The sequence below is a fragment of the Patagioenas fasciata genome, chromosome Z (assembly GCF_037038585.1).
Source record: "Patagioenas fasciata isolate bPatFas1 chromosome Z, bPatFas1.hap1, whole genome shotgun sequence".
Classification (NCBI taxonomy): domain Eukaryota; kingdom Metazoa; phylum Chordata; class Aves; order Columbiformes; family Columbidae; genus Patagioenas; species Patagioenas fasciata.
The window spans coordinates 49,107,831-49,134,231 of record NC_092560.1 but is presented as its reverse complement, the minus strand read 5'-3'; the positions used below and the strand labels follow the sequence as shown (position 1 = coordinate 49,134,231).

General features: G+C 41.1%; 1 protein-coding gene across 8 annotated transcripts in view; it reads left to right on the top strand.

Moving 5' to 3' along the window:
* MCC (MCC regulator of WNT signaling pathway) overlaps positions 1 to 25,143 on the top strand; it is a 209,507-nt gene extending 184,364 nt beyond the window's left edge. For all 8 annotated transcript variants that reach the window (XM_071802567.1, XM_065860376.2, XM_065860379.2 and 5 more), the window contains 5 exons: positions 1,621 to 1,855; positions 8,776 to 8,982; positions 9,956 to 10,053; positions 20,953 to 21,075; positions 22,357 to 25,143. In XM_071802567.1, coding sequence (XP_071658668.1) covers positions 1,621 to 1,855; positions 8,776 to 8,982; positions 9,956 to 10,053; positions 20,953 to 21,075; positions 22,357 to 22,537 — 844 coding nt within the window. In that variant the 3' untranslated portion in view covers positions 22,538 to 25,143. The remainder of the gene's footprint in view (positions 1 to 1,620; positions 1,856 to 8,775; positions 8,983 to 9,955; positions 10,054 to 20,952; positions 21,076 to 22,356) is intronic.
* Positions 25,144 to 26,401: the final 1,258 nt, after the last annotated feature.

Below are 26,401 nucleotides of genomic sequence, written 5' to 3'. Positions count from 1 at the left end.
TATATCAATATCTACGAGGTAAAGCAAGACTTATTAATTGTTTTGAGGTTCTCTAATGAAGAACCAAATATAAACAAAAATTTGTTTCAGCCTGAAGGGTTTTCTGTATAGTTTAGGTACTGGGTGTTTTTAGCTTCACTGCAGATGGAAATGGATGACAACAGAAGCAAAGACCAGTTTACACTTGTGGTAAATACGGCACCTATTTTGCCTAAAAAAAAAAAAAAAGCAGAAACAACGGGAATTTGACGGAGAACTGTAGTAAAGAACTGTAATGTGATATTTCATGAGAGGGAATGATTTTGAGAAATATTTGTAGACTTGCCAATTCTCCATCTCCTCAAAGGCTGTGCTTGGAATTTGTGGGAAAACTGGCAATTGTTTGAGGCACTTAGAAGTCGGTGTAGGTTTAGCTGGAGTAGAACCGAAAGAAAAAAGTCAAGCCTATCTTAATAGGCTTCATCTTTTTCATATGCATATTATATTTTAGGACATCATCCTGACTATCACAGCATGTAGCAGTGGGGCTTTTTTTCTTCCTACAAAAATGTTGAACAGCAGTGCAATTTGATACAGAAAGTGATTTATTCCCCTGCTGATAACTGAGATCATCTAGCATTCCAGACAAGCACAGTTAATGGATGACTTATCCCTCACCCCGCAGCTGATTACAGGACCTCAGGAGACAGCAGGCAGCTTTGAGTGAGGTTATAGAAACACCAGGGCATTTGATTTTCCTTTTAGTGTTGCTGCAGCTATATTCAGCCCTGGAATGCTACAGCCGTGTCAGTCACAGCCCCCTGAAGCACCAGCGTGCGTGTAGGTGGGCAGGCAGCACCAAGACACTGTTGCTGTAAGACACTAGTTCTGTCTTTCTGTGATCTCTGTGTAAACATTTGTCAGACTAACGGGCAGTCATTTGTTTGATGCCTGTAGACAGGAGGAGTTCTGCCAAGTCTGGTGATGACTTTTTATTAAAAATCCTGCTAACTTATGGACTGGTTTTAAATCCCTCCAGCCCTGAAGGAATGTCAGTATACTAAGGAACACACCTTAACATGAACTGAAAGATGCTACCTCCTGGAATCTGCCAGTGGAATTTTGCTCAGGTTGATTCTTACAAGTATTCATTGAAAATATCTGAGATGATAACTGGTGTTGCCATTAGCAGAGATAAATGAGGTCTGGGCTTATTCTTTTTTCTTAGCAGATGCATCTTCCCAAAAAAGGTGAAGACTGGCTGGGCAGCAGAGAGAAATCTTAAGTGGTTTTTGTTTAATTTAAAAAAAATACTTGTTTCAGAAGGCACCGTTCCAGAAAAAGTAGTTCAGTTACATGTCACTAAATATCTGGTTTTGCAGAGGTGTTGTCACATGGTTCAATTTTCTCATGCAGCTTAGAAAATTAATTTCTTTTCTGAATTTGTCACACCCCTGTGCATATTCTAAACATTGCAACATCCAGTTCATGCTATTGTGCCCTTTCTGTGAACTTTTAAGTAAGGCTTAGATGTGTTGAAGAAGTATTGGGAGAGTGTTTGAGGTAAAAATACTGATTTTGTTCCAAATGTTTTTGTTTGTTTGTTTTTTGTTTTTTTAATACCGTTCTTTCTCTTTCCAGTACTACCAGCTCAACTGCAAGCAGTTGTGATACAGAATTTACAAAGGAGGATGAGCAGCGGCTGAAGGATTACATCCAGCAGTTGAAAAATGACAGGGCAGCAGTGAAACTGACAATGCTGGAACTGGAAAGCATCCATATTGATCCCCTTAGCTATGATGTTAAACCTCGTGGAGACAGCCAGAGGCTAGACCTGGAAAATGCGGTCTTGATGCAGGAACTTATGGCAATGAAGGTATTTTATTTATATCCAGCAGCCTGACTGCACTGCTGACACGCCCCTGGGCTGCAAAACACACTCAGTCACACACGTGGGAGGCTTTGACAGTGATCACTGGGTAGTAAAGGGTTATTTTGTTGAAACAAATAATCAGGGCTGAAAATCTACTACTCAGAAAGTGACAGAAGGCAGTGCATTAGCATTGAGGAGTTGTGTGTGTTTTAAATTAGGCCAGGGCTCGATCTGTGTCTCTAAACCTGGAATGTTCTCCTTGACAAACCAGATGCTCTCTCTAAGAGACGTGGCAGCTGAGTTGCTTGAGGGTGACCAAAAGCATGATACAGCACTTCCCAAGAGAGAGTTCATTACTTTACATACAAGCTTGCAAATGTGCCTCTTGAATATTTGTGAAGTGAAGCAGAACAAATTCACCTCCTTTTAATATTGCCATGGGAGGGAAGGGTGGTCTGTCAGAAGCTGTAATCCCTGATGCTTTCCAGTGGTTGGTCACAAGCCCGGAGTTCTGCTGGGCACGGTGTTGCAATCTGTAGCTCAGTTCCGAGCAGAGAGTGCATGGTGTAATGATGTGCAGCAACAGAGGTTTTCAAAGCAAACTCTGGTCCCTCAGGCGTAGTTTGTGTGTCCAGTTCTAAAGATCTGATCTAGAAAAACTGAACTTTATTGACCAGGTATAGAGGTTATATAGTTTAAAACCTGGCTTCTGTGTTGACCTTGAGAGATGTGAACTGAAACACAGGAACATACTAAAGGCAATAGAGGTGTCTATCTGCATTTAGAAATCACCTGGTTTTGGTTCAGTTTAAGTTTAATTTCTACATATTACCAACTCCTGTTTTACTCAACTAATAGGAAATGTCAGATGATGGTATGATGTGGGACAGCAAATCCTAGTATTTTTGTAAGCTTCTAAAGCTATACATTTTTGTTCAGATGTACTACTGCTAGCTAACTGGTAGCTTAGTAATGGTAATTAAGTTCTTAGTGGTGTTGTCTTTCTGTGATGACAAATATAATTTTGCAATAATATGTTCAGTATTTGCAGATCAGAAAACAACATTGCCTGCTATCAGTCAGAAGATTTAAAGTTGTGTTAGTTGTTTGAATATATTGTGGCCAAGAGCAATATATTCCCTATAATTAAAGCATGCAATATTTACTGGAAGACGTTTGTAGATAATCGAGTGTATATTTCAGGTATCACATCTCCTTCTCCTCTTTTGCGTCCAGATCATCCCTGAAATCTCTTGTACGGCATTCTGACTTGTATCTTTAAATGGATTGGTAAACTCATTCTGCAGAGCTAAGCCTTCTTATTAGTGCCCTTACATTCCCTGACCTGACGGAACATGGACAGTGGCAAATCGTAATTTCTTGCACAGTTTTGAGTGTTGGTAATTTAATTCACTTTAATTCACTTTAATTCACTAAATGGTGATCTAACTTGTTTTTGACATATGGTGTCCACTGATAACTTTTGGCTGGATCTTGCACTTAGGGTTTTCACTGCAGGAGTTGTCCTAAGAAGAAGAAATCTTTCTTCTTTGTTGTTTTGTGTGCAGTGCATACTGGAGTAGACACATTTTACCAAGATAGCTGAAGTCACCGTCAGTCCTTTCTGGTACAGAGAAACCAACAGTGCTGTTATTCATTGTAATTTGGTGTACTTCACTGGAATGCATGACTGCAGGAAATCTGTAGGTTTCTGACAGGGATTATGGTGAAACGTCGAGTTTGTCAAAGCTTGGAATGGATAGTGTTCTCCTGCTGCAGAATCTGAAAACTGCCTTTCCTCTATGCATGAAGCATTACAAAAGGCACAGCTACACTCTGCATGCTTTGGTGCCAAGAGAGTTTGCTACCTTACTAGCATCCATGGTTGTTGCTCAGGTCTGCATTACACCTTGCTCATATGTTCAGCGAGCTATAACATAGCTGAACTTAAGGGCAAGACTCAAGGATGTCATGGCTTTCAGAGTGTTTTGTTTGTATCTATTATTTGGAACATAAACCTCATACAGAGTAGCATATGGATCTGCCTTTTTCTGAGACAACTTGACAATTTACATTTCCTGACAGTATTTTATTTAACTTGAAGCAGATGGACTCATCTGTGCTGCCGAGGACTTCAGCATTTAACCATTAGTCTTAATTTATTCCCTCCCTTCCACATTCTTAGCAAGGATCATACAGCTTGATTGAGATGCTCAAGGGTTTCCTGCATTGCTGGGTCTTATGACCTGCTGCTGTCTTACTGAAACTTGTATCTGTAATGAAATCTCTGCTGCATCTTTGGGCACCTTTCATTTTTGACTCCCACTAAAAACTGACCACAACATCAGTCATATTGCTTCTTGCATCTCTGTGTTATGCTGATAAAGTTCTGAAGATATCTTTACACCATTAGTTCTTCATTACTGATTACAATTATCCATATAAAGATGCTTTGTGGATGGTTACTCTGTCACCCTGTTTTTTTTTTTTACTGATCCAGACTGTAAGACACAGTGGTCTGCCAGTACTTATGTAAAATCCAGTTCTTTGCTTCAAGCAATAATTAACCATGTTTCCAAATATATTCTTGTCAGCGATTTGTCATCATTCAGTGGTATTACTTTGAGGTCAGTTGTTGTCATGCCCCAGTTAGCAAGGAGATTACTTCTGATGGGTGTAAATAATTCTTGGTTCACAGCCTTTCTGCATTTCAAAGGACTTAATCTAAATAAGAAGTTTCAGTGTTCTACACTGATAGTTTTTCCTCTTTTGCGTACAGGTGGTGATAATATTGCTTGTAACATGCTTTGAGAGTACAGTCTCTTTGCAGAAAATGTTAACAGTCCTATTGTGCACCTTTGGTACATAATTTCGTCCTCTCATGTATATAGTAAAATACAGTTAACTAGAGCATGGCATCTAACTGCTCTGCTATTTGTTTTACCTCTGAAGACTGGTATATTCCACTTTCTATACTGTACTTCTCCTGGAGTCCTTTTTCATGACTTGTAGCACTTTTTGCTACATGAGAGTACTTGCTTATTTCTCCATTTCACTGTTTTATTATTTCACGTCCACCACAAATTTTAATTTTGAGGATGCTATGGTGGTTCTGTTTATATTGAGTTGGGATTATTTAAATTGTAATTCAAGTTTTCACCTACATTCAGAATTAAAATATGACTGCAAGTGCAAAATATTTAGTATTATTAGTCTTGAAATGACTATTGGATTTGGTGTTTAAAGGTTCTGAATTTGCACAGGTTGGTTTGGTCTTCTGCAATCAACTGGAAGAGTGACCACCTGCTAACTCCTCCTTCAGGTTTTCATTTTGTAAATGCCACTTGTGCTTCAGGTGCACACTGAAGAAGCAAGAATATTAAACTGCAAAATGTTTCAGCAGCATCCTGTAATAAGAAAAAAAGAGGATAGTAAATATATAAAGGTGATGTTGTAATTGAAATAAAATTTAGATGCTATCTTTTGAAAATGTGGTTTTGTGGAAAAAAACGCTGTAGATGTAGAGACTAGTTAACTGTAAGTAAACCTGAGCTACTTAAAGTTTCCCACATGAAACATTACTTTTGCCACCATGCCTCACAGATTGTATGTGTCTGTACCAGAATCTTCAACTGTAGTTTTAATTTTTAACTTCAGCCTTTCCGTTCATTCCTCCTCATTCCCTGAGAATCTCTGTAAGACACTGACAGTTCTGCTTTTCCCCTGCTTTGTCTCTGCTTCTGCACTTCAAAGTCACATTGTCTTGACATGAAAAAACATATGGAGGTGCTTTTAGCAAAGTCACATTGTCTTGATATGAAAAAACATATGGAGGTGCTTTTAAGGTTCATGATATGTCTGCTGAGACAGGATGCAAACTTGGGAATTCATATGTGATGATCTATGCTTACTGTCTTAATAAACAAAGGAGTTAACCATTGATCCTCAAATTGATTTTGAGCTAGGGTATGTAGCACAAACAAGCGTCTAGTCTTTAAGTTAAAACTTTCAAGTGATGGAAAAAATGAGTTCCACAGATTCATTGCTGCAGTGGTTAAATTCGCATTTTGCTTTTAGGAAATAAATGTCCTTTATTTCTAGGCTAGAAATAATTTGCTTAGCTTCAGCTTCCAGCCTGGGAAGACCTTGTCATGACCATCCCACACAGATAGCTGTCTGTCAATAGTATCTTCTATTCGTGTAAGTGCCAAAATACTCTGCTCAAATTACTTCTCAGCCTTCACTAAGCAGGCTAAGTAGATTAATGGCTTTAGAAATAGAGGCTTAAGAAGCTAAATACATACATTTAAGTATACCAGACAATCCAGTTCAACTCCTATAACTAAATTTCCCCATCATTATCAGTATTATTTACATTTTTACTGTTGACAAAGGAAATTAATGGTAAGTTTGCCTAACAAATACATTTCTGTAAACCACACTGAATGAAACTGATTGTGCTTTTAACCTTCAGTTCACAAACAAGTAGATGAATAGATGAATTATTTTAAAGCTCATACAAACCTTTCCAAGCCTGAGGGTTTTTAGAATATGGATTTTATTTTTGTGTGGTTGGTGATTCTGAATAAGTCAATTGTTACCTTTGATTACTGTGTACTGGTTTAAATGGTGCTGCACCTGTGTGCACAGCTTACACTTAATCCAGACAGCAAATTTTTGGTAGAAACTTAGATTCTCTTTTACAGAAAGAGTTAATATGTTAATATGTTCAAAGATTAGTATTTGTATAGTCTTGGCTAATAATGGATATAACACAAAGAGCATTGTTTTTGAAGGATAAGGTAAGATACCTTTGATGTTTTTGTGACTAGCTTGTTTGTTGCTGTTGAAGAAAATAAAAATCACAGAATCACAGAGTGTTAGGGATTGGAAGGGACCTCGAAAGATCATCCAGTCCAATCCCCCTGCCGGAGCAGGAACACCTAGATGAGGTTACACAGGAATGTGTCCAGGCAGGTTTTGAATGTCTCCAGAGGAGACTCTACAACTCCCCTGGGCAGCCTGTTCCAGTGCTCTGGCACCCTCACTCTGAAGAAGTTACTTCTCAAATTTAAGTGGAACCTTCTGTGTTCCAGTTTGTACCCATTGGCCCTTGTCCTATCATTGGTTGTCACCGAGAAGAGCCTGGCTCCATCCTCCTTAAACTCACCCGTGTAAATATTAATGAGGTCACCCCTCAGTCTCCACCAGGCTAAAGAGACCCAGCTCCCTCAGCCTTTCCTGATAAGGGAGATGGTCCGCTCATCTTTGTTGCCCTGTGCTGGACTCTCTCCAGCAGTTCCCTGTCCTTCTTGAACTGAGGGGCCCAGAACTGGACACAATATTCCAGATGTGGCCTCACCAGGGCAGAGTAGAGGGGAAGGAGAACCTCTCTCGACCTACTGACCACCCCCCTTCTAATACACCCCAGGATGCCATTGGCTTTGCTGGCCACCAGGGCACAGTGCTGGCTCATGGTCATCCTGCTGTCCACCAGGACCCCCAGGTCCCTTTCCTCTACACTGCTCTCTAACAGATTGTTCCCCAACTTATACTGAAACCTGGGGTTGTTCCTGCGCAGATATAAGGCTCTATACTTGGCCATGTTATATTTCATTAAATATTTCCCTGCCCAACTCTCTAGCCTGTTAATAGTGATTTGTTCCAAGCTGTCCACACAACAAGAAAGTTTGGTCTTTCCGATATATTTACGAAGTGAACAACTCTAGAACTGAACTATAAAAAAGAAAATGACTGCATGAACTCAGTAGAGGTGACCTAGGTCATGGCAAGCTTAACAGGGTTTTTTCTGTTTAGACAGTCTTTTGTTTGTTTGATATTGTTTTCTTAATACATAATATAAGTTATGTTTTAGAACTATCCCTTTAAATGTTTTTTGGATGATGGGTTTTCCTGGGTTCAGAAAATAACTAGACATTTTGTGGAAGAAACTTTTCTGAAATGTTGAACACTAAGAGCCTTCTGGTTCAGGATACCCATCAGCTGCTTTTCATGGGAGGTCTGGAGCAACTGCTGAAAGAAGGGTCACTGCAATCATGCTTTGTTCTTACACTTCTGCCCTGCCACTGTCAGAGGAGATGTTAAAGCACAAGTCTGTCCCCAAGTAGCAGTTGTTGTGTTACAGTAGCTGACAGCCCTGTCATAAATATCAGAGTGGGAAGAGAATTACACACAAGAACTAGCTTTCACAACTGAGCTTCTTTCTGTGAAGTTCCAGTATTCATTTTCTGTGGATCACATTTATGGAAGAATATAAGCGAGTGCCATTTTGTCAACCTCCAGTTGTGTATAATTGGGATTCTGGCCGTGTAGAGGAGGGATATTAAAAATGGACATCCAATGGTGCCATACCTTTTGACTGACTCATTTTACTACAGAGGCTGGTGTTACGAGGCAGGAATATGTGATTTGTGTTTGCTGGCCTAGTCGCTCAAACCAGTTCCATTGTAATGAGATATAAACCAACTCTAATTCTTCTGTATCAATAAGAAACTGGAATCTGGCATGTAGGGAGCTCTTTGACAAGAAAGTCAGACACTCCTGGTTTTACGGCAGTGGTCTCTGAAAGGCAAAGTGGAACTGAAGAGATTTCCATAGCTGTGGTGCCATCTCAGGTCCCTGATACTCGAGTTTTGGCACCGCATTAGCTGCTCTGTTTCCTCTGAGCTTATTTCTGAGGCTGATTTAAGGGATAGCACAGATCATCATACTGACTTAGACTCAAGATATGCTAGTCTTTTGACAAATGTACTGCGTGATTATAAAACATCTTCCAGATGCTGATAGTGTTCTCCATGGAAAGAACACTCAAGTAATAGGAGTGGATGAAAACCTAGTTTAACCTTGTCTTCCCTTAGGTTGTAGTCCCACAAAGTGGCAAACTAATAATGTTTCTTCAACAGGAGGAGATGGCAGAGCTTAAGGCACAGCTTTACCTGCTAGAGAAGGAGAAGGCGGCATTGGAATTGAAACTGAGCACTCGAGAGGCCCAGGAGCAGGCCTACCTTATCCATATTGAGCACTTGAAGTCTGAAGTGGAAGAGCAAAAAGAGCAGAGAATGAGGTCTCTGAGCTCAACCAGCAGCGGAAGCAAAGACAAATTGGGCAAGGTCAGGAGTCAAAGAAGTTTTCAGAATCGACATAAACATAACTTATTGTACCACTCCCCTCCCGGTAGCAGTCTTTAGCACGTTAATAATTCTCCTCTTTTGTCCATATATACACGTCTTTTCTCCTCTAGTTGTTAGGTCGTTCTTTTCATGTGGTGACTTACTCAGAATTACTGTTAAGCCTGGGCTAGAATAAGGTTGTTATTTTGAGGAGTACAACAACGACACTCTTACCAAACAGACAAGCTAGGGTGGTTGAACATGTTGTGTCTTGACTGTTACCACTCGCTGGAAACAGTGGAAGAGAGTCTAAGCAAAACGCCATCCTCCTCATACTCCGAAGACAGAATATGAAAAAATAGAGCTTGTTTCTATGAAGCTGATAGAACACTGTAATGACAGTGTCTTTTTCCAAGTCAGACAGTTTGTAATGATTTGAGAATGTATACTTTCCCCCCTTAGTATAATGCAGAATAAACAGGTTTATGCATTTACATTAATAATTCACATGAAGAAATAGCAATAACAAGAAAAACTTTAATCCTGTTATTTTAGTGCCATATCCTCAGAAACCTCTGTAATATATTTTAAAACAAAATCTAAAGCTACTGTATAACTGTGTTGTTCTTATTTTAGTATTTCTGGCAAAGTGTCATCTGAATTGTTTTATCCAGTATTTCTTTGTTTCAAGTGTGGTGTGAAAAGTAATATAAAGCACCACTAGTTACACACAATATAGGAGCATTCTGCACATCAGTGAGCAGTGGTGGTTTAGAAAACATCTAGAAGGATTTGTGAAGCGTTAATCTGTTATTCCATTTCTCAGTGTGTTGGTACACTGCCATGCTGTAGTGACATTGTGATGTTCATTCCACCTCCATTTTAAAAGCAGCTGCGAATTGAGAGGTTTTCAGAGTTTTCCCATCAAAATGTTAAGAAATTTCAAATGAGATTACCTTTCCTTATTTCTCAGGAATGCAGTGATGGCACCGCAACACCATTAACGCTAGCTGAGCTGAGACCATACAACGAGAGTGAATTGACTGCTGAGCTGACAAGCGCACTCAGGCGGTAAGCAGCTTCCTTCACCAGAGACATGATTTGTTCTGCAGATGCACAACAAGTTTTAGTTCTGAGACTTTGCTCTTAGCCTCGTGTGGTTTTTAAGGCCGGTCACATATTTGTCCTGTGAGAAGGAAAAGGATCGATGTTCTAACCTCCCCTTCCCTTTTGGTGTTGTTCTTCAGCCGATTGAAGTGCTTCACATGGTGCTCAGTTCCACTCTCCTTACAGTTCTCTAAAATTCAAATTAACTTTGCCCTTAAGAAACTCTCAAAGTATCAGGAATATCCATATACAGGCAAGAAAATGAAGCACAAAACAGTGATGTGGCTTGCTTGAGGGCATGGAGAAAACCTTGAGTGAAGACAGGATTTGAAGTGTGATCTTTGGTTAAGAAGGTTGGTCACAGATTAGAGCTTGGGTAGGAGTTACAGGAGTGGGAGTTGCAGTGATTTTGATGACTCAAATGCTGCGTTTGCCTCCTGAGTATGTAAGTAGATAAACAATTCAGTAATGAGTGACATTCTTGTGTGAAGTATTAGCTTTCCAACAAGAGAGAAAATTGATGTCTTAACAAGCTGCTTTTATCAACAGAACAAAGCCAAAGCTTTCAGTACAGTTATACATTAACTAGATGTTTGTGCAACAGTTTTTGCTGCACCAGCTATGCGGTAAGCTTCGTAACAGAGATATTCACTGTTTCCGTATTTGTTTCAGTACTTGTTCCACCTTTTCTAAGACGTGGCTATCTGGTTATTTTATTTTGAACCTGTCAAAAATGCTGCTAAGAATTTTGGCTGGGAAGAGTGCGTTTTGCTTTTCTGGTGTTTGCAGCCTCTTTAATGGTGGAATGTCCTCTCAGGCAGCTGTGGTGTTTTGTTCCTGAAGTGCTTTTTTGCATAGGTGCAACTCGTAGTGTGCCTAGGGACACTTAAGACTGAAAGGCATTATGTAAAAATGTAAAGTCATTACCACTGAAGAATCAATACATCTCATACCATTTGCTTAATAGCCTGACAGTTGCTGAGTCTTTCGTTTGCTTGATGCAGGAAACAAAATTCTGTGGTTAAAATAATCAAAACTGTCATTTGTGTGTGGGGGTGGATAAAAGCCATCGACAAAGTCATTTGCATAAACGTTGCATAGAGCCATTGGCCTCCCTTAAACCCCACACACTGCCATCCCCGTGTGAGCAGCTGCGCTGGCATTTTCTGTTTTCACTTGAGCTGCAGCTTTTTCCTGTTCTTGTTGTTTACTCCTGGATTTCGAGAAGATGTCAGTGACCTTAGCTAGCAAAGGCCTGAGTATAGTCTTGAAACGTGGTTTGCTGACAACACAGAGGAAAAAAAAAAAAACTTTGCTTTATCTACTAGGCCTTAAGTTGATTAGCATGGATTTCCAGCCAGGGGCCTAGCAAGTACAGTTTGTCAGGCAGAAATGGGGAAGAAAAATAATCGGATTAAACTGTACATAAATTTTGGAGTGAAGACTCTCTGTGTAATGGAAATACGACTGTACTAAATGTGATTGCTGCTGCCAGTGGGGCTCAAGCACAGTTCACACAAGCTGCATGGACCAGGTATTTTTCTCTCTAATCGGTGTGCCAGCCAAATCAGGCTGAATGCTGAGTGTCCTTATCATCAAGTCTTCTCTCTGGAAGTCAGTAGAAAGTCTGTCTAGCACATGGAAAAGCTTACTGCAGCCTGTTCAGCCACTGCTGTTCTAAAACATACCAGCAGTTCTTAACTGCCATCCTAGATGCTTGGAACCTCAGATACCACCGTGAAATTTACACCATCATGGATCCACAAAAGAATTTTTTGAATAGTCAGATTGCATTTTCCTCTCTGCAAATGCTACAACAATGCAGAATGGTCTGATATCTTTAGAGACAAAGTGGATTTAACTCTTTGCACTTAGCACATGCTGATCCTTCAAAGCTCTTCCCACTTCTATGGAAAAACAAGTGCTGGCACTTTGTGTGAATGAGGAGAGATCCTGGTGGCTCCTCCTATAGCCCACACTCCTCACCCACCAAAGGAGGAGGATCAGAGTTCAAAACAGAAAATATTTTGCCCAGTAACTGTGTTTGCTGGGGGAAATGTGAAACCAGTGAATGTTGCACACTGAATCTCTGGTCTAGAGGTGATATTTAAATGCCAGTGTTCAGGAATATGTCAGTGCTGATTGCAATTAGTGCATGCATCCAGTGATTGGACCTACCTGTAGTTACTCCAGGCAGCAGACACTGGTGCAGGGAACAGCAGCTGCAAGGATAGGGGCAAAAATCCATTTGCTTTTGAGTTTTTGTCAGATAATGTGATATCAATCAGCAGCCCTGCTTGCTGTTTCCTCCCCATCCTGTCTTCACAGAGACAAAAGCCCTGGCAGCTCCCCCCTCTGCTGCTTTCCCATTCTGTCCTCCTGTTGCTGCAGAACAGTCAGGTTCTTGTCAGTTAATTGAAATAGAGTGAAACCCAAATGAAACAGCGAGACACAGTTACGGTTTGGATTTTGCTGTGGTTTGGAAGCATTTATTTGTTCATGATCTGCAAATGGCTTAGCAGCGGAACAGTCTCATTCGTAGAGGTAGCCTATCTTCTCTCTGCACATGCGGATTTTCTTGTGAATCTGGAATCCAGCAGCATGTTGTGAATCACCCCCAGTTGTCATTGCTAGTGTCCATCAGCAGAAATTTAAAGCAGGAGCAATTCTTCCTTTGTTGTTTCATAATGTATTTGTTCTAGTAGGACTCAGGGTTTCCCATAGCAATGTTCAGAATTAATATTCATCTTATGGGCTTTCCTCAGAAATTGCTTTTCTCTTCCTTGACCACTATGCTGACTGGTAGAAATGAAAATTACCTGCAAGTTCTGTGTTGTAAAAGTTATGTCTATGTTACCCAATTTCTGGTATTGTAGGCTAAGGCCGCTAATGAGAGACACATCCTGTTCCAGCCAAGCCTATGCGCTTTCTGACAGAGCCTTTAGCATTTTGTTTTCCTTTCTTGATGGAATGTGTCAACGGACATGAAGCCTCCTGTGTTTTTTCTTGAGTTTGACACATGCATAAAGAAGCTTGTTTATTCTTGGGAGTGAAAAAGGGTATTCCTGCCAGCCCCATGGCCTGGCACTCACACCCTGGTGATCATGCCAGAGGCCACTTTCATCAGGGAATACCCCAAAATTAGGCACGTTACACAGTCTCTGATGGGGACTTATAAATGACATCTTTCTTGCTAGTATGTTCTACTCTGTATTGGCAGGGGATGGAAGCACTATAGGTGACTTGTATGAATTTATAACTTAGTAGACACATACCAGGTTATAAATGCTTTAGAAGTTGCAGGGAGGAAGCAGAAAGAAGAATTCCAGATGGGAAATGCTCTTGCTTTAGCAGGATTATAACAATGGTCATACAACTAATATTTTTTTTTTTCCAACTATGTTCTTTCATTCTGTGAAAGATGGCGAAGCTGACAACCCTGAAACTTGTCCCTCTTCCCAGGCCTTATTAGAAATGCTTTGATTGTTGAGGTCGTCCTGCAGTCTGTTCTTTTATTTCCAGTTGCTGATAGCTTTTCTATCTGCAGAGGGTTGTATTTTGTGTATGTATTTAGAGAGTCCTTTATAACTATTAAAATATTAGAGCAGGAAGGTTCTGACAATAACTGGCTAAAGGCCATGGCAGACAAACACTTTGTAACTACACTGACTGTTCAGACCTCAGATGGGTCATTAGTTGGCAGAAAATTACCATCTCTGATGACTATGCAGGGTTACATGAATTGTGTCAGTCTAGGCTTGTTTCAGTATCTCTCTTATAAAAGGTGACTTTCCATCTGGCAACACAACAAAGAAATGACATGTTTACCATGTCTGACGACTTTTGAACAGAGAGATAACCTCATAAATGATGCTACTAATTGGGAAGTCGCCATGGAGGGAGAGAAGGGTGCTAATCAGTAGGACTGATAAACACTTCTTTTAACAAAAAATACATTTTGCACAGAGCTATGGCCCTGCCTGTCTCGGAGTGGAAACTGCAGGTATTTCTAGTAGGACGTGACAACCAACGGTAGGACAAGGGGTAATGGGTTCAAATTGGAACACAAGAGGTTCCAAGAGGTTCCACTTAAATTTGAGAAGAAACTTCTTCACGGTGAGGGTGACAGAGCACTGGAACAGGCTGCCCAATGGGGTTTTGGAGTCTCCTACTCTGGAGACATTCAAAACCCACCTGGACACATTCCTGTGCAACCTTATCTAGGTGTTCCTGCTCTGCCAGGGGGATTGGACTGGATGATCTTTAGAGGTCTTTTCCAATCTCTAACATTCTGTGATTCATCCTATTGCAATAGCTTCCATGTGTCTGTTGAGACATAGCAGTGTTCTTTGCAGTCTTAGGTCTTTATACCTGTCCAAAGACCACAACCCTGTGTTGTGCCAAACTTCTGGTTTTGAGAGAGCAACTGTTTCAACAGAAAGCTGTGCCAAACCATGGCAGTGGCTATTTCCTGACACAGTGCCAGTCAAAGATAGATCAAACCACCTTCCTTCATTTTAAACTTCAGTAAACTTCATGTCACATCATCTTAGCCTGGCATGTTTTCAAGGGCCACCCTTATTTTCATCATAGCAGAATCCAGGAGTAGGTAGAAGCACCTCTGAGGTTCAGGCCTGTCTTGACCATCAGTAAGGCTAAGTGTTGGAAATGAGGAGAGGAATGCCTAAAACACATCATATTGTAATGATTAAGATTTCGAATGGCTTTTAGGAATTCAGTCAGTAAAATCTTCTTTCTGCTTGGCCAAAGTACAGAATGAACATGCAGTGGATAAAAGTGGGGGGAGGTAGGTGGGGCTGGTATTCAGGAGCTACTGGTGAGTTTTCCTAATGCACTGTTGGCTGCTTTTTGTCAGTAACATTTGCTGGTTTCTGTTCTTGCATTCTCACATCCATTAAAGGGGGCAATACGCAACTCTGAGGCATCTGAAAGCCAGACACTGGCATGGATTGCAGTCATTGCAAATTTCGGGGATCTTTCTCTTATTTATGACCCTGTAGTCTCCTCTCATGGTTTCCCTTGGCTGCCTAAGGGATTCAGAAGTCATGACCTGTCTCTGGAAGCCCCCCTGGAGAGCCCCACTGAGAGAAACCTTCTCACAAGAAAAGAGATGACACATGGTGATATAAGGGACAGATCCCTCAAAAGTGCGTCAGGTCACTATATTTCCTAGACGCATCACAGATAACCGTCATTTTCCTCTATTTTTGGCATGGAATAAATAATTCTCCATACCACTGTGTGATATCTGAACTGCTGAGCTGCTGTGCACTTGGGTGTAAGTGTCACAGGGAGCTCCAAATACCTCCGGGTCTGGAAGGCTTCCAGTCTGGGCTGGCAAACCTGGGTGGGAGGTTTGAGCAGTGAGTTCAGCAGGCAGGCTGCTGCTGCCCTCCAGACCTGTTCCCTCTTTTTAGCTGCCAGTCTGTTGTTTCCAGGGCCACACCTGGCCTGCCTCTCCGCTGCCAGTGGTATAACACGTCTGTGGTACCCTCTGGTTTTTGGGATCTGCTCTAAGCATCTCACAATCAGCAAGAAAACAGTACATCATTTTACACCGCAAAGTGGTTTGTAAAGCACTCTTAGTCTTCTCAAGAAGACTCCTCTATGTTCTCATGCCCACTGATGCTCAAGAGGGTGAGACAGAAAGATGTGGCCCTTGAAGAGGGTGATTTTAAGGCTCTTGTGGTATTTGCAAAGTGTTGTTTTGTTGCCTCTTTAAAAAGTTCCCTTAAATATTAGTTGTTTTCCTTAGCAGGCCAACCATACCAGGGAGGCAGGCATGCATCCAAATTGGCTTGGGGATTCTGCATGCAGGTCTGATGTTAGATGTTAGTTTAAACTGCTGATTAAAAGATAATTTGTCTGCATTCCTTTTAAATGTCCAGCTGTTATCTCCTGAGAGGAGTCCAGTGCCTAGAAAAAACAATCACAGGATCACAAGGTGTCACCCTATTCAGCTGGAACTGGAAAAGGCAGAGGGGGAAGTGAGGGAGCATGGCAGGCTTAAAACTACAGGTGGATGTTAGGAAGGGCACTAGGAGTGAAGTGTGGGTTGGAAGGTCTGTCCCTCCCCTTCAAAGCAGGGACCGTGCAGAAAGCCAGGGACTGTACAGGAGGTGCTTCTCCTCTCTCTCTCCTCCCAAAACCCTGTGTGCCTGGGGGCTGCCCAGCCTGTACACAGACCTGTGTACAGGAAACCTGCGTCCTATGTCCCCTGGGACAGCCCAGCTGCTGCATCAGGACTCTGGGTATACAAAGCCCAGGGGTAGATCCTGAGCTGAAGCTAAAGGTGCCACTCTGACAGGAGAGGCCAAAATTTAAAGGGGTCTCCTTGTAGCCAGCAGTGCTCCCTGATGAGTAAAAATATGTTCCTGAGGGTGGCAAGGGTAGTCAGGCCCTAAAGGCCCATGGCTCCTGTGCCCAGCTGTGGCATAAGAACCTCCTCTTTTGCTCCAGATTTGGTAAGAGATTTGGGTGCTCTTGACCCCAGGGTAGAGGGATGACACCTTGTGTTTTCACAAGAGGGGAGTGGGCTGGATACACTTCAAGCCAGGGGCAGAAAAATCAACTTTCTGCGTGCCAGGGAAGAGCAGCTTACTGTTTGCAACACTGGGGAATTCTCAGTGAAAAGAACAAGGGCAGGAAAATCCGCCTGGGAAGACTTCTGGCATATGAAACCTGAACATGTCTCAAAAAGCTCAGACAGTAGGGAAAATACAAGGTAGGCAAGACCTTGCTTACATTATTCTAGGCCAAACATGGTGTCATTGTGCGGAGGCCAAACTGACAGAAACTGCAGAAATGTGCCTGATATTATATAGTTTCCTTTATGGCTCTGGCAGAATTCCCCACTGTGCAGCAGTAGCCTTGAAATAGGCTAAAACATTAGGCCCTGTCTCCTTGCCTTTCTATTCAAACCATCCCGTAAGTCTGAAACAGAAAGCCCTTGAAAACTGCTTAGCAACTGCCCACGGAGTGTTTTGATTGTGAAAATACAAAACATAAGTCTTTGTTACCAGCATATTAGGCATTTTGCTGAAAATGGTGTTTTTAGCGGATGTTGGAGTAGGCTGTAGGCCTCTGAATACACTTACTCTGAGCTTTTTCTTGGAAAGGGTGCAGTCAGGGATTTCCCCAGCTGACTTCTCAAGTGCCCAGCGGCAGAGAGCCCATGTGTTGGAAGCAGCAATGCCCTCACATCATGAGCTTGTTCCCACTTCTGGGAGCACATGCTCATTTTCTCTGTGCACACAAGGTGCTGCAGCTGTTTACTGCAGCTCCAGTGGCAGCAGCCAGTTGCAAGAGGGGCTGTTGGGAGCACAAGTTGTGCCGACTTCTGCGGTCAAACCAACTCACAGAAGTCATGTTCTCCTGAGAAGACTTGTTTCTCCTTCCCTGTTCCCATCAAAATACACACATAAATGCTTTCTCACAGCCCCGGGGTGTGATAATGTGAGTTTGGCGTGGCAGCTTCTGTACTAGTTTGCTCTTCGTGCTCTGCAAGAATGTCTGGCAGCAGAAGGCCGTGCCACAGCCGTGTGGCTATCAGGATATATCAGGAGGATACTCGTGTCATTGTCACATGAAGTGCAGTTCCATCCCTGCTTTACAGCTTTGACACGTTCTCGTCCTTGGAAAATGCCTATGACTAGGACTATTGTTTTAAAATATTCTATTTTATTAAGCATGTAGTGACTGATGCATCATATCCTGCTGATTTATAATAGCAATCAGGAAAGTGAAGTGGTGTTAGAAATCCAGTAAAGACAGCTACCCCCTGCAAGGCATTAGGGGAATACCTTAGGATAAAGGAGCACCTCAGGATTCATTATCACTCCTGTTTGCTGTCCAGCTAAGCAATCAGATTTGGAGAGACACAGATGAGGACATTTCTTTCCGTCCAAACTGAGGTGATTAGTGATAGAAACAAAGAGAAGTGGGAAGAGATAGCATTGTGACGCATGGGATCTTTACAAAGGGATAGAGTACTTGCTGGTGAGCCAGTGGGGTACAGCTCTGAGGTCTCTCATCTGCTACTGAAGTAGAAGGTGCAGCAGAAATCCTTATGTGTTTTTGCATGTAATAGTAATTAACCAAGTGTATATGCATTTCCACTTCTTAGACTAAAACAAGGTATTTAGTGTGCCTTGACTGTTGCTGCTGTGTCAGTCTACCCAGGTGTTACTTGTTCCATGAAATGCCTGTTGAAGTAAAGATATTTAGAAAGCCGTGTTTTACATCAGGAACAGTGAGTGTAGAAGCAGATCCCTGTGTGGTAGTTTTGTAAGATTTTGGGATGTTTCAGCACATGCAATCAAACTGCCTGTTACTTTCCCTGAGATTGAGGTGGGAGTAAGAACTAGCTAGTGCTGTTCTCAGTGACTTGGAAGACATCAAGAAAAGCCAAAAGAACTATCTGGGCCTTATCAGCTCAGGGAATATGTGTGTTTTGCCAATATAAATCTAAATTTGAGGCACCTATAGATTTGAATAATTACCCACTGTTACCTAGATGGTTCAGAACTAGTATCTGAAAGTTGTTTAACTGGCCTGTGGAGGCCCAGGGTGTTTACCACTCAGCTGGCTCCGTATCTTTGGCAAGCATCAAGACAAGGATATTACAGGCCAAATGTTACAGCAGGTGCGTTAAGGACTTCAGCTTCAGGAAATTGTGGCTCTACGGGGTTCTTTCCTATGGGAATGTGTGCAGTGTTTTCAGATCTATACCAACCTCTTCAGTTTTCTCCCCATCCAGGTACTGGAATATTTATTCCTCTGGACCTACTGTTCATGCTAGGTAGCAGCTGTGCACAGGGCTACTGTGCCTTCTCCAGAGCACCTGGCCATGGCATTCTTTGGAGCAGACGAGCACCAGATTTGCTCTGCCCTGTTCTGTCCTTGTATGGGTCATGGTGTCACACTGGTTAGATAACAGGTCTGGCCTCCGCCAGATCTCATCTTTTTTATTTATTTCTTATTGCAAGTAAAAACCTGGGGAGTTTTTGTTCTTATCTTCTTTGCAGAAAACAAATTTTGACCCTAGACTATGCTTAGTCTTTCTGACAGCTAAGATACGATATAAAAAATAAAATTTATATTTGGGATGGATGGCAGTGAGCTTTCAACCACTAGGGAAATAGAGTAATTTGAAAATTTAGTGTAGAAGCAGATCCCTGTGTCATGGTTTTGTAAGATTTTTTTCCCTTCAATGAAAGGACACATAAAGAATACTGATGATTCTTCATCAACAAGGCCCCTCTTATACCCTTTTTCCTTTGGCGGGTAAACCAGCGTCTGCAGTGTTTTGGGATAAACTGCTGACTTGGAATATTTCCCTGTCTGACTTGGTGAAAGCCCTTCTGTTGCTGCAGTCGGGCGCGGTGGGACGTGCCGCATGTGCCGTCAGTCTGTCTGGTTGTACCATGCTGCCGTTGCCAGGCCCGCTGCAGAACTGCAGGTTGGTGAGCTGGGGTTCCAGGAGCATCTGTGGGGTCTCTTGCCAAAATGGAGGAGCTTTTGTAAACTTTAGGGTATTCATTCCTGTGGGGCTTACTGGGCTTATGTGAGAGCTAATGGTACTTAAGTTTTGGGGATGAAATCCAGTTTACTTGCTTAGCAAAAAAAAACAGGAGGGAAAAGCAAATCTCTGCAAAACAGTTTTAGGTACCAAAGCATAGACAAATGTCTCCATACATGCAAACTTCCCAAGTGTAAGGTTTGACATAGAAAAATCTAACTTTCTGCTGGTTTAGGGCACTGTGTAATTCTTACTCTTTTGTTTTGTTTTGTTTCCTAATCTGATGTTTTTGTCTTTGGCCTGCCTGTGCCATGAGGATGAGTCACAGAAAAGGCCTCCTGTGTCTCCACATGAGAGGTGGGACAGTCCCCTGTGTGTGCAGGAGCAGGCTGTGGGCAGCCATGGGCCCTGCAGCAGGGAGCTCCCGGGAAGAACCACCAGCCTCATGCACGCTCACCTGCACTGGGAAATGCTTTTTAAAGCCAGCTTAAACCCCAAGCTGTAATGCTGACTCCTCCCAGAACTTCTGCCTTGTTCGCTTTTTCTTTGCCTCATAGAGATATTTGTAATGTAAAAATATTATAAGGTACCGGCCTTCCATTTTGACGTGCTTCATGTGATTAGCTTTTGGTTCATAATTGGTAAGTATTTTAAGTATTGATAACTATTGGCATTTTAAACCTTACTACTGTTTGTACTCCACTCTCTTGTTCTTAACTTCTCCTGTTTCCCACTGACGCTAGCTTGCTAGCTTCTAAAAAACTAGTGATCTACTGTAATACAGACTGAAGCATAAATTACGCAGGTAAATTTGAGGCAATAGCTGAAATCAGTGGAACTGGTGTGGATCTGTAGTAATTTCTGAGTAGAAAGAAGTTTTTTTAGTAAGTGAATAGCAGCCCTCATATTCTATATGGTTACTCTGATGTTTGATTTCCTTTGGTAGTTTTCTTTGTTATCTCGTTCAAGACACAGTACGTGGCATGTTCCAGGTATTCTAAAAATAAAAATGTATCTTTGTGATTATTTCATAGCGTGACTTGGTACATACAAAACCATGATCCACCAGAGAAATTAGTTTTCTCTTTTGTCTGCTGCACCTGTGATTCTATACTCTAAAATGCTGAATGTTATAAAAACAAATATTTGGAACAGTTTAATGTAAGAACTCCCTCCTGTATTATCCAAGTAGTATTAAGGAAAGTATTTTCAGCCTGTCAGGCCAGCACAGGTAGAAACTTGACCACGATTTATGCATTGGTAAGCCAAAGTGTTACTTCTGTTTTGACAGTAGTTTTCTCCTTCCTTTTCTCCTGATCCAGGGAGAAGAAACTGAAAGCTAGAGTGCAAGAGTTAGTGAGTGCTTTGGAGAGACTCACAAAGAGCAGTGAAATCAGACATCAGCAATCTGCAGAATTTGTTAATGACCTCAAAAGGGCAAACAGGTGAAGGATCTACCAGCAGATGGATACACTCTTGATTTGTTTGGTTTTTTTTTTACTGCGTTCTGGTAATGTACTGTAATCCTCCCCCTACAAGTAGTTTGTGGATCCTTGCATTCACAGGAATTGACTCTTTAAGGTTATATAATAGTTAGAGATTGGGGGAGGTACAAACCTCCCAGTAAGAACACTGAAAACTATATAGCTAATAGAGTGGCCAAAAGATACTGAGTTATAATAAATGCATTATTATCAAAACAAACCCTCCATTTAGTCAGATTTATGCATCTATTATTTTGGTTAAAATGGCTCCTTTTTCTTTGGCTCCAGCCTCTTTCTTAGTAAACTGGCTTTGATAATCACACTTAAGTTTTATTGCTAAATCAGTAGGTTTTACTGGCACTGTGTTTGGATGGACTGAGAACATCATAGAATGTCCTGAGTTGGAAGGAACCCACAAGGATCATCGAGTCCATCTCCTGTCCCTGCATATGGCAACCCCATGTGTATGAGGGCATGTCCAGTCTCTTCTTGAACACTGTCAGGCTTGGGGCTGTGACACCTCCCTGGGGAGCCTGTTCCATGCTCCACCACCCTCTGGGGGAAGAACCTTTTCCTAATGTCCAACCTAAACCTCTCCTGGCACATCTCCCTGCCATTCCCTTGGGTTCTGGATATGATGGACTGTAGCTGTCACTCCTGCAAGGATCTGGTCACTCACAATGCACTTTTCATTAATAAGTTATACTTGAAAGCCCTTGTGGTGAGGAGCAGTACCCATCTCAAGCTTTCCTACTGAGACAAGGTGGAGGCACAGAAGATATTTAGCAGCTGACAACTTAGCAAAAGATGCCATCCTCCGAGTCTCACTTTTTCAAATGGCAAATGCAAAATCAATGCTGTATTTTGTAAGCAGATTCTGGCCATGCAGTCTTTTTGTAAAGCCTTACATATTTAATGCAGTGGTGTCCTGACTCACAAACAGTCCCCTGCAAGGTCATCACTGACAACTTCTAGCTGTCACTTTTAAGCCATGTTAAAAAATGTTTTCATTAACCAGTTTAATGGCAAAGGTGTGCACTCACCCCAAAAAGGATACAAAGATCAGCACTGATCAGGGTTTGGATCAGTAAGATTTGAATCTAATGTGTTTTAAAGCACTAGCAAATTTCAAGATGATCATTTTTGAGTGCCCTGAAGGTGAGATTTTGGGGTGGATTTTTGTAGCACTTGCTGTGAACAAGCCTTCTTGAATTAACTTTTATTGCCTTGTATTTCTAACAGCAACTTGGTAGCAGCTTATGAAAAAGCAAAGAAAAAACATCAAAATAAGCTGAAGAAGTTGGAATCACAAATGATGGCCATGGTGGAGAGACATGAAACACAAGTAAGGATGCTCAAGCAAAGAATAGCTTTACTAGAAGAAGAGAACTCCAGACCACACACCAATGAAACTTCACTTTAAATGCGTCTCTTTCAAAGATGCTTAGTGCCATTACGAATTCAGCTCTTTTAGAGGCTGACTTTTAGGTAGCTTCAAGTGCTGAAAGCTCTGACTGTCAACGCTGACACAAACATCTTCTCTGGGATCCCAGAGAGGTGCCATGGGGATAATATAAGCATTAACCAAGGACTGTTTCATAATGTAAAATGGCAGTGCCTGAATTATCATGCTATAAGTATGTACATTGTCTATGTCATTGTGTCTATATTCATACACGTTCTCTTCCATTTTATGTATGTCCTGTGGGTGACAGTGTCACATAACAAAATAGTTCATGTTAAGAGGTTTTATTTTGGGTAGTTCGGAGACAACTTTAGAGTTTTACCAATCTGAGCTGCCTCTGCACACAACTCTGCATTGTGCCCTCAAGACTTGCTGCTGTGGTTAAATCGACTAACTAGGCAGCTGCAGAGTGGGGATATGATAGACTGGCTTGCTCTTTGCACTGTACTTGCAGTACGCTCACTCACAGTGCAGATCAGGTAGGAAAACAAACCCAAGAAATTGTAGCTGCATCTCCAAAAACTTACGATTCCAATCCCTAACATTCTGTGATTCTGTAATGGTGTGTTTCCTACAATTTGTGAGAGGATTAAAGGCTCTGAGTTTCACCATGCCAGGTAGATAGTCTGTCAAGGTTGAGTAAGAAATCACAGGAAACCTCCTGGTTTGCAATTATTTTGTGAAACAAACAGTTGGGGTTTTTTGTTAATACATTATAGCCAAGGTTGTCTTTAAGAAGCTGGGCCATTTTTGTCATGTGTGTAGTGCTTATTACAGCTTTTTGAGATCAAGAGGTAGAATATCTTTTCTTAGATGTGTTTTGACCAAAAAAGGTACTTATTAGGAATGTACCTGTTTAATATTGAATACACAAAACTAGAAATGTGTAGGTGTATGGGTATACAGCCACAAACAGGATGTGAATGCTGATGTCTTCATACAGCTTCTTAGGTTAATTTTTGCTACTGAAAACATTCTCTTGTTTAAGTCACATCATGTTACTATATTACCAGTGACTGAACTGAAAATGCTGGCCTATTAGGGTGATGAACATTAAGTAAAGCATGGCAATCAGGTTGATTTCTCTAGGGAGCAAAATACCACAGTCTGCTGTAGCACCCATTTCATTTAGAATTTTCTTCTTTTTGACCGAGTATGTAACACACTTTCCATGTTTAACAATGCCAAACTAGAGTTCATTAACTTCGTTAGCCTGTTACTGTGCTATGCCTCTGCTTTATCTTTTTCGGGCTCTGTTTTCTCCACTGAATCTGATTTCAGTTGTCATCTCTCCTTTTTGCTTTACATGTTGAGTTGCACCTCAAGTTTTATTAGTGTATTATTTAGAATTATGATAACTAACTTCTTTCATTTATTCCTCCAGTTTCTAGTACTAAGGGAATATTTTTAGAGGACTCGAACTGTTTTTGTCTACTCTTCAGTTAGGCCAGACAGCCAAAATAGTTGTGGGAATCTGTACTCAGAATGTGGCAGTACTGTTAAGTCTTGGTTACAACTGGAACTGTAGCAGTTGCTGTTCATGGTATCTCTTACTACTTTAGTGGCTGTTTTCTTCTTTCCTTAGGGTAGTAATTCATACTTCTCTTGAGACTGATACATCAGGTACAAAGCCAACATCGTAAGTTATTTACTGCAATAGTGAGTTAAAACAATGCTAATATCAAAATTAAGTTGTAGGTAGTGATGCCCTGGGATTTGGTTTGGTTAGTCTTCTTTCTCAATTTGTAATCCAAACGGAATTTTTCGCAACCCAGGCTGTAGGAGGGAACAGGCACATTGATTTCTTACTGCCATCATGGTTTTGCTAAGTATCAAATGATGATGTTTCCCTTTTTGACCAACAAGTTTCTCACCAACAGGAATGTGGGGTTTTGCCATATGGTTCAGTGGTAGATGATCACACTTGTTTCTGAAGAAACACAAAGAAAATGATCCTCTGTGTACTGTGGCAAAAAATGCAGTTACAGTTTTGGCTTCTTGCATCTGAAACACCCATGTAACTTGGGGTCATCTCAAGCTGTCACTGTGAAATAACTCTCACTTAAAGTGTCTGGAAACCACTGCTACTCTGGATTTTCTCTTAGGATCAATTTTTTTTTTTAATTTCTTGCTAGCTAGAGAAATGGTTAGACATAACACAATGAAGCTTAATGCATTTGAATTTAAACTTGTCTTTAAAAGAAGTATACACATTAAGAAATCATAAAATGCACCTGGGTTTAAAAGCATAAAAAGCTGCAGTGTCCCTCAGTGCCTTTTTCAGGGTTAATGATTTGCTGATTCCACATAAACTGAAATGTTGTTTTACTGCATAGCTTCCCTGCCAACTGTGCTCTAGAAGTGTTTTAGACTACATTATAAATCATCAGTAAATGTAAGCCACACCCCCTTTCTTCCCTGAGGACTTATAGATGGAAAAGGTATTCACACAGACTCAGCAGTAGCTGCATTTGCCAGACCACCACGCATTTTCCCTAAGTAAGCAACTCCTGCTTCATTTGATGGCATACTGGAAAAGGGCAACAGGGAAGTGGTGAAAGGTTTACTGAAATGAAAATGAAAATGTTTGATATTAACAATTAGCTGCAGTTCCCTTGTACCGATTTAAAATGGCACCAACCCTGAAAATAAATGCCAAAAAAAACCCCACCCCATCTCCTTTTATGCAATTGTTTGAAATACCAGCACACTAGCCTATAGATGAGCAACCTAGCTCACTAACACTGGTTGCAGAAATAATTTGCAAACTAATAAAAACAGTTGTTCACTCATTAATTACTCTTAGGGTGTTGGGTGTGTGGTTTTTTTTTTATTTTCTAGGTCACCAGAGTGCATGAAGCTTTGTATTTCACAGTGTGTTCAGAAAAAAAGTATGCTTTGTTTTCTAATTAAATGTATCAATCTTCACCAGCTTGAATGTACTGTTAGCTATTGCAAAGCACATGTGACTAAATTTGCATTGTCAGTATTGTTCTACTGGTTTTATTAGGATTTTCTCTTTCTTTAATACTGTACAATACATTGTAATTTTAGAAGCTTTTCACCTTACAGAATTAGCTTTAAATGTGCTGCTGCTTTTTAGTTTTCCTAGCTGCTGTAAAATAGCTCTTTTGTGTTTATTTGATATAGAATTTTAAAAACTGCATTTATTTATACAGAGACATTTATAATACTTATTTTACAAATGTTCTTATATTCTGAATAAATTTCTAATGCTGTTTCTTTGCCTTGGGGGTTGCTTTACCGTACCTTGTCATCCCATTGCTGAACAAGTCTGCTTGAAGGTACCACAAACACTTTCTCTGAGATAAATCATTGAGGGAGATGGTATGATACTGTGTGGAGAGTTCCCGTAACAAGGACAGGAAAAGTTCATAAGAACTCACTGAAGATCTGATCACAGGTTTTAGCTGAGCTCCGGAACATTAGTACTTGCCACAAACTCTCCACAGCTTCAATGAATGCTTTATAGAAATAGAATGGCACATATGAAACTGTTTCCACACATCCAGTTCTTTTAATGACAAGTTATAGACACACACACACACACACACACACACAAAACCAACCAACCAAAAAACCCCCACAACAACAACACGATTTCAGAAGTACTTTGAAAGCACTGGTTGAAGTTCACATACTTCATTTCTTCAGTACCTCTGACACCTTTTAAATTTTTTGTTTCCTGTTGTGTTGGATGGGCCCCTGTCCACTTGTACAATTGACTTTAAAAAGTAATCCTTCTTCCACTCACTGTATATAATTAGTGCTGCTGACTGCCTTAGGATAAAATTTAAACAT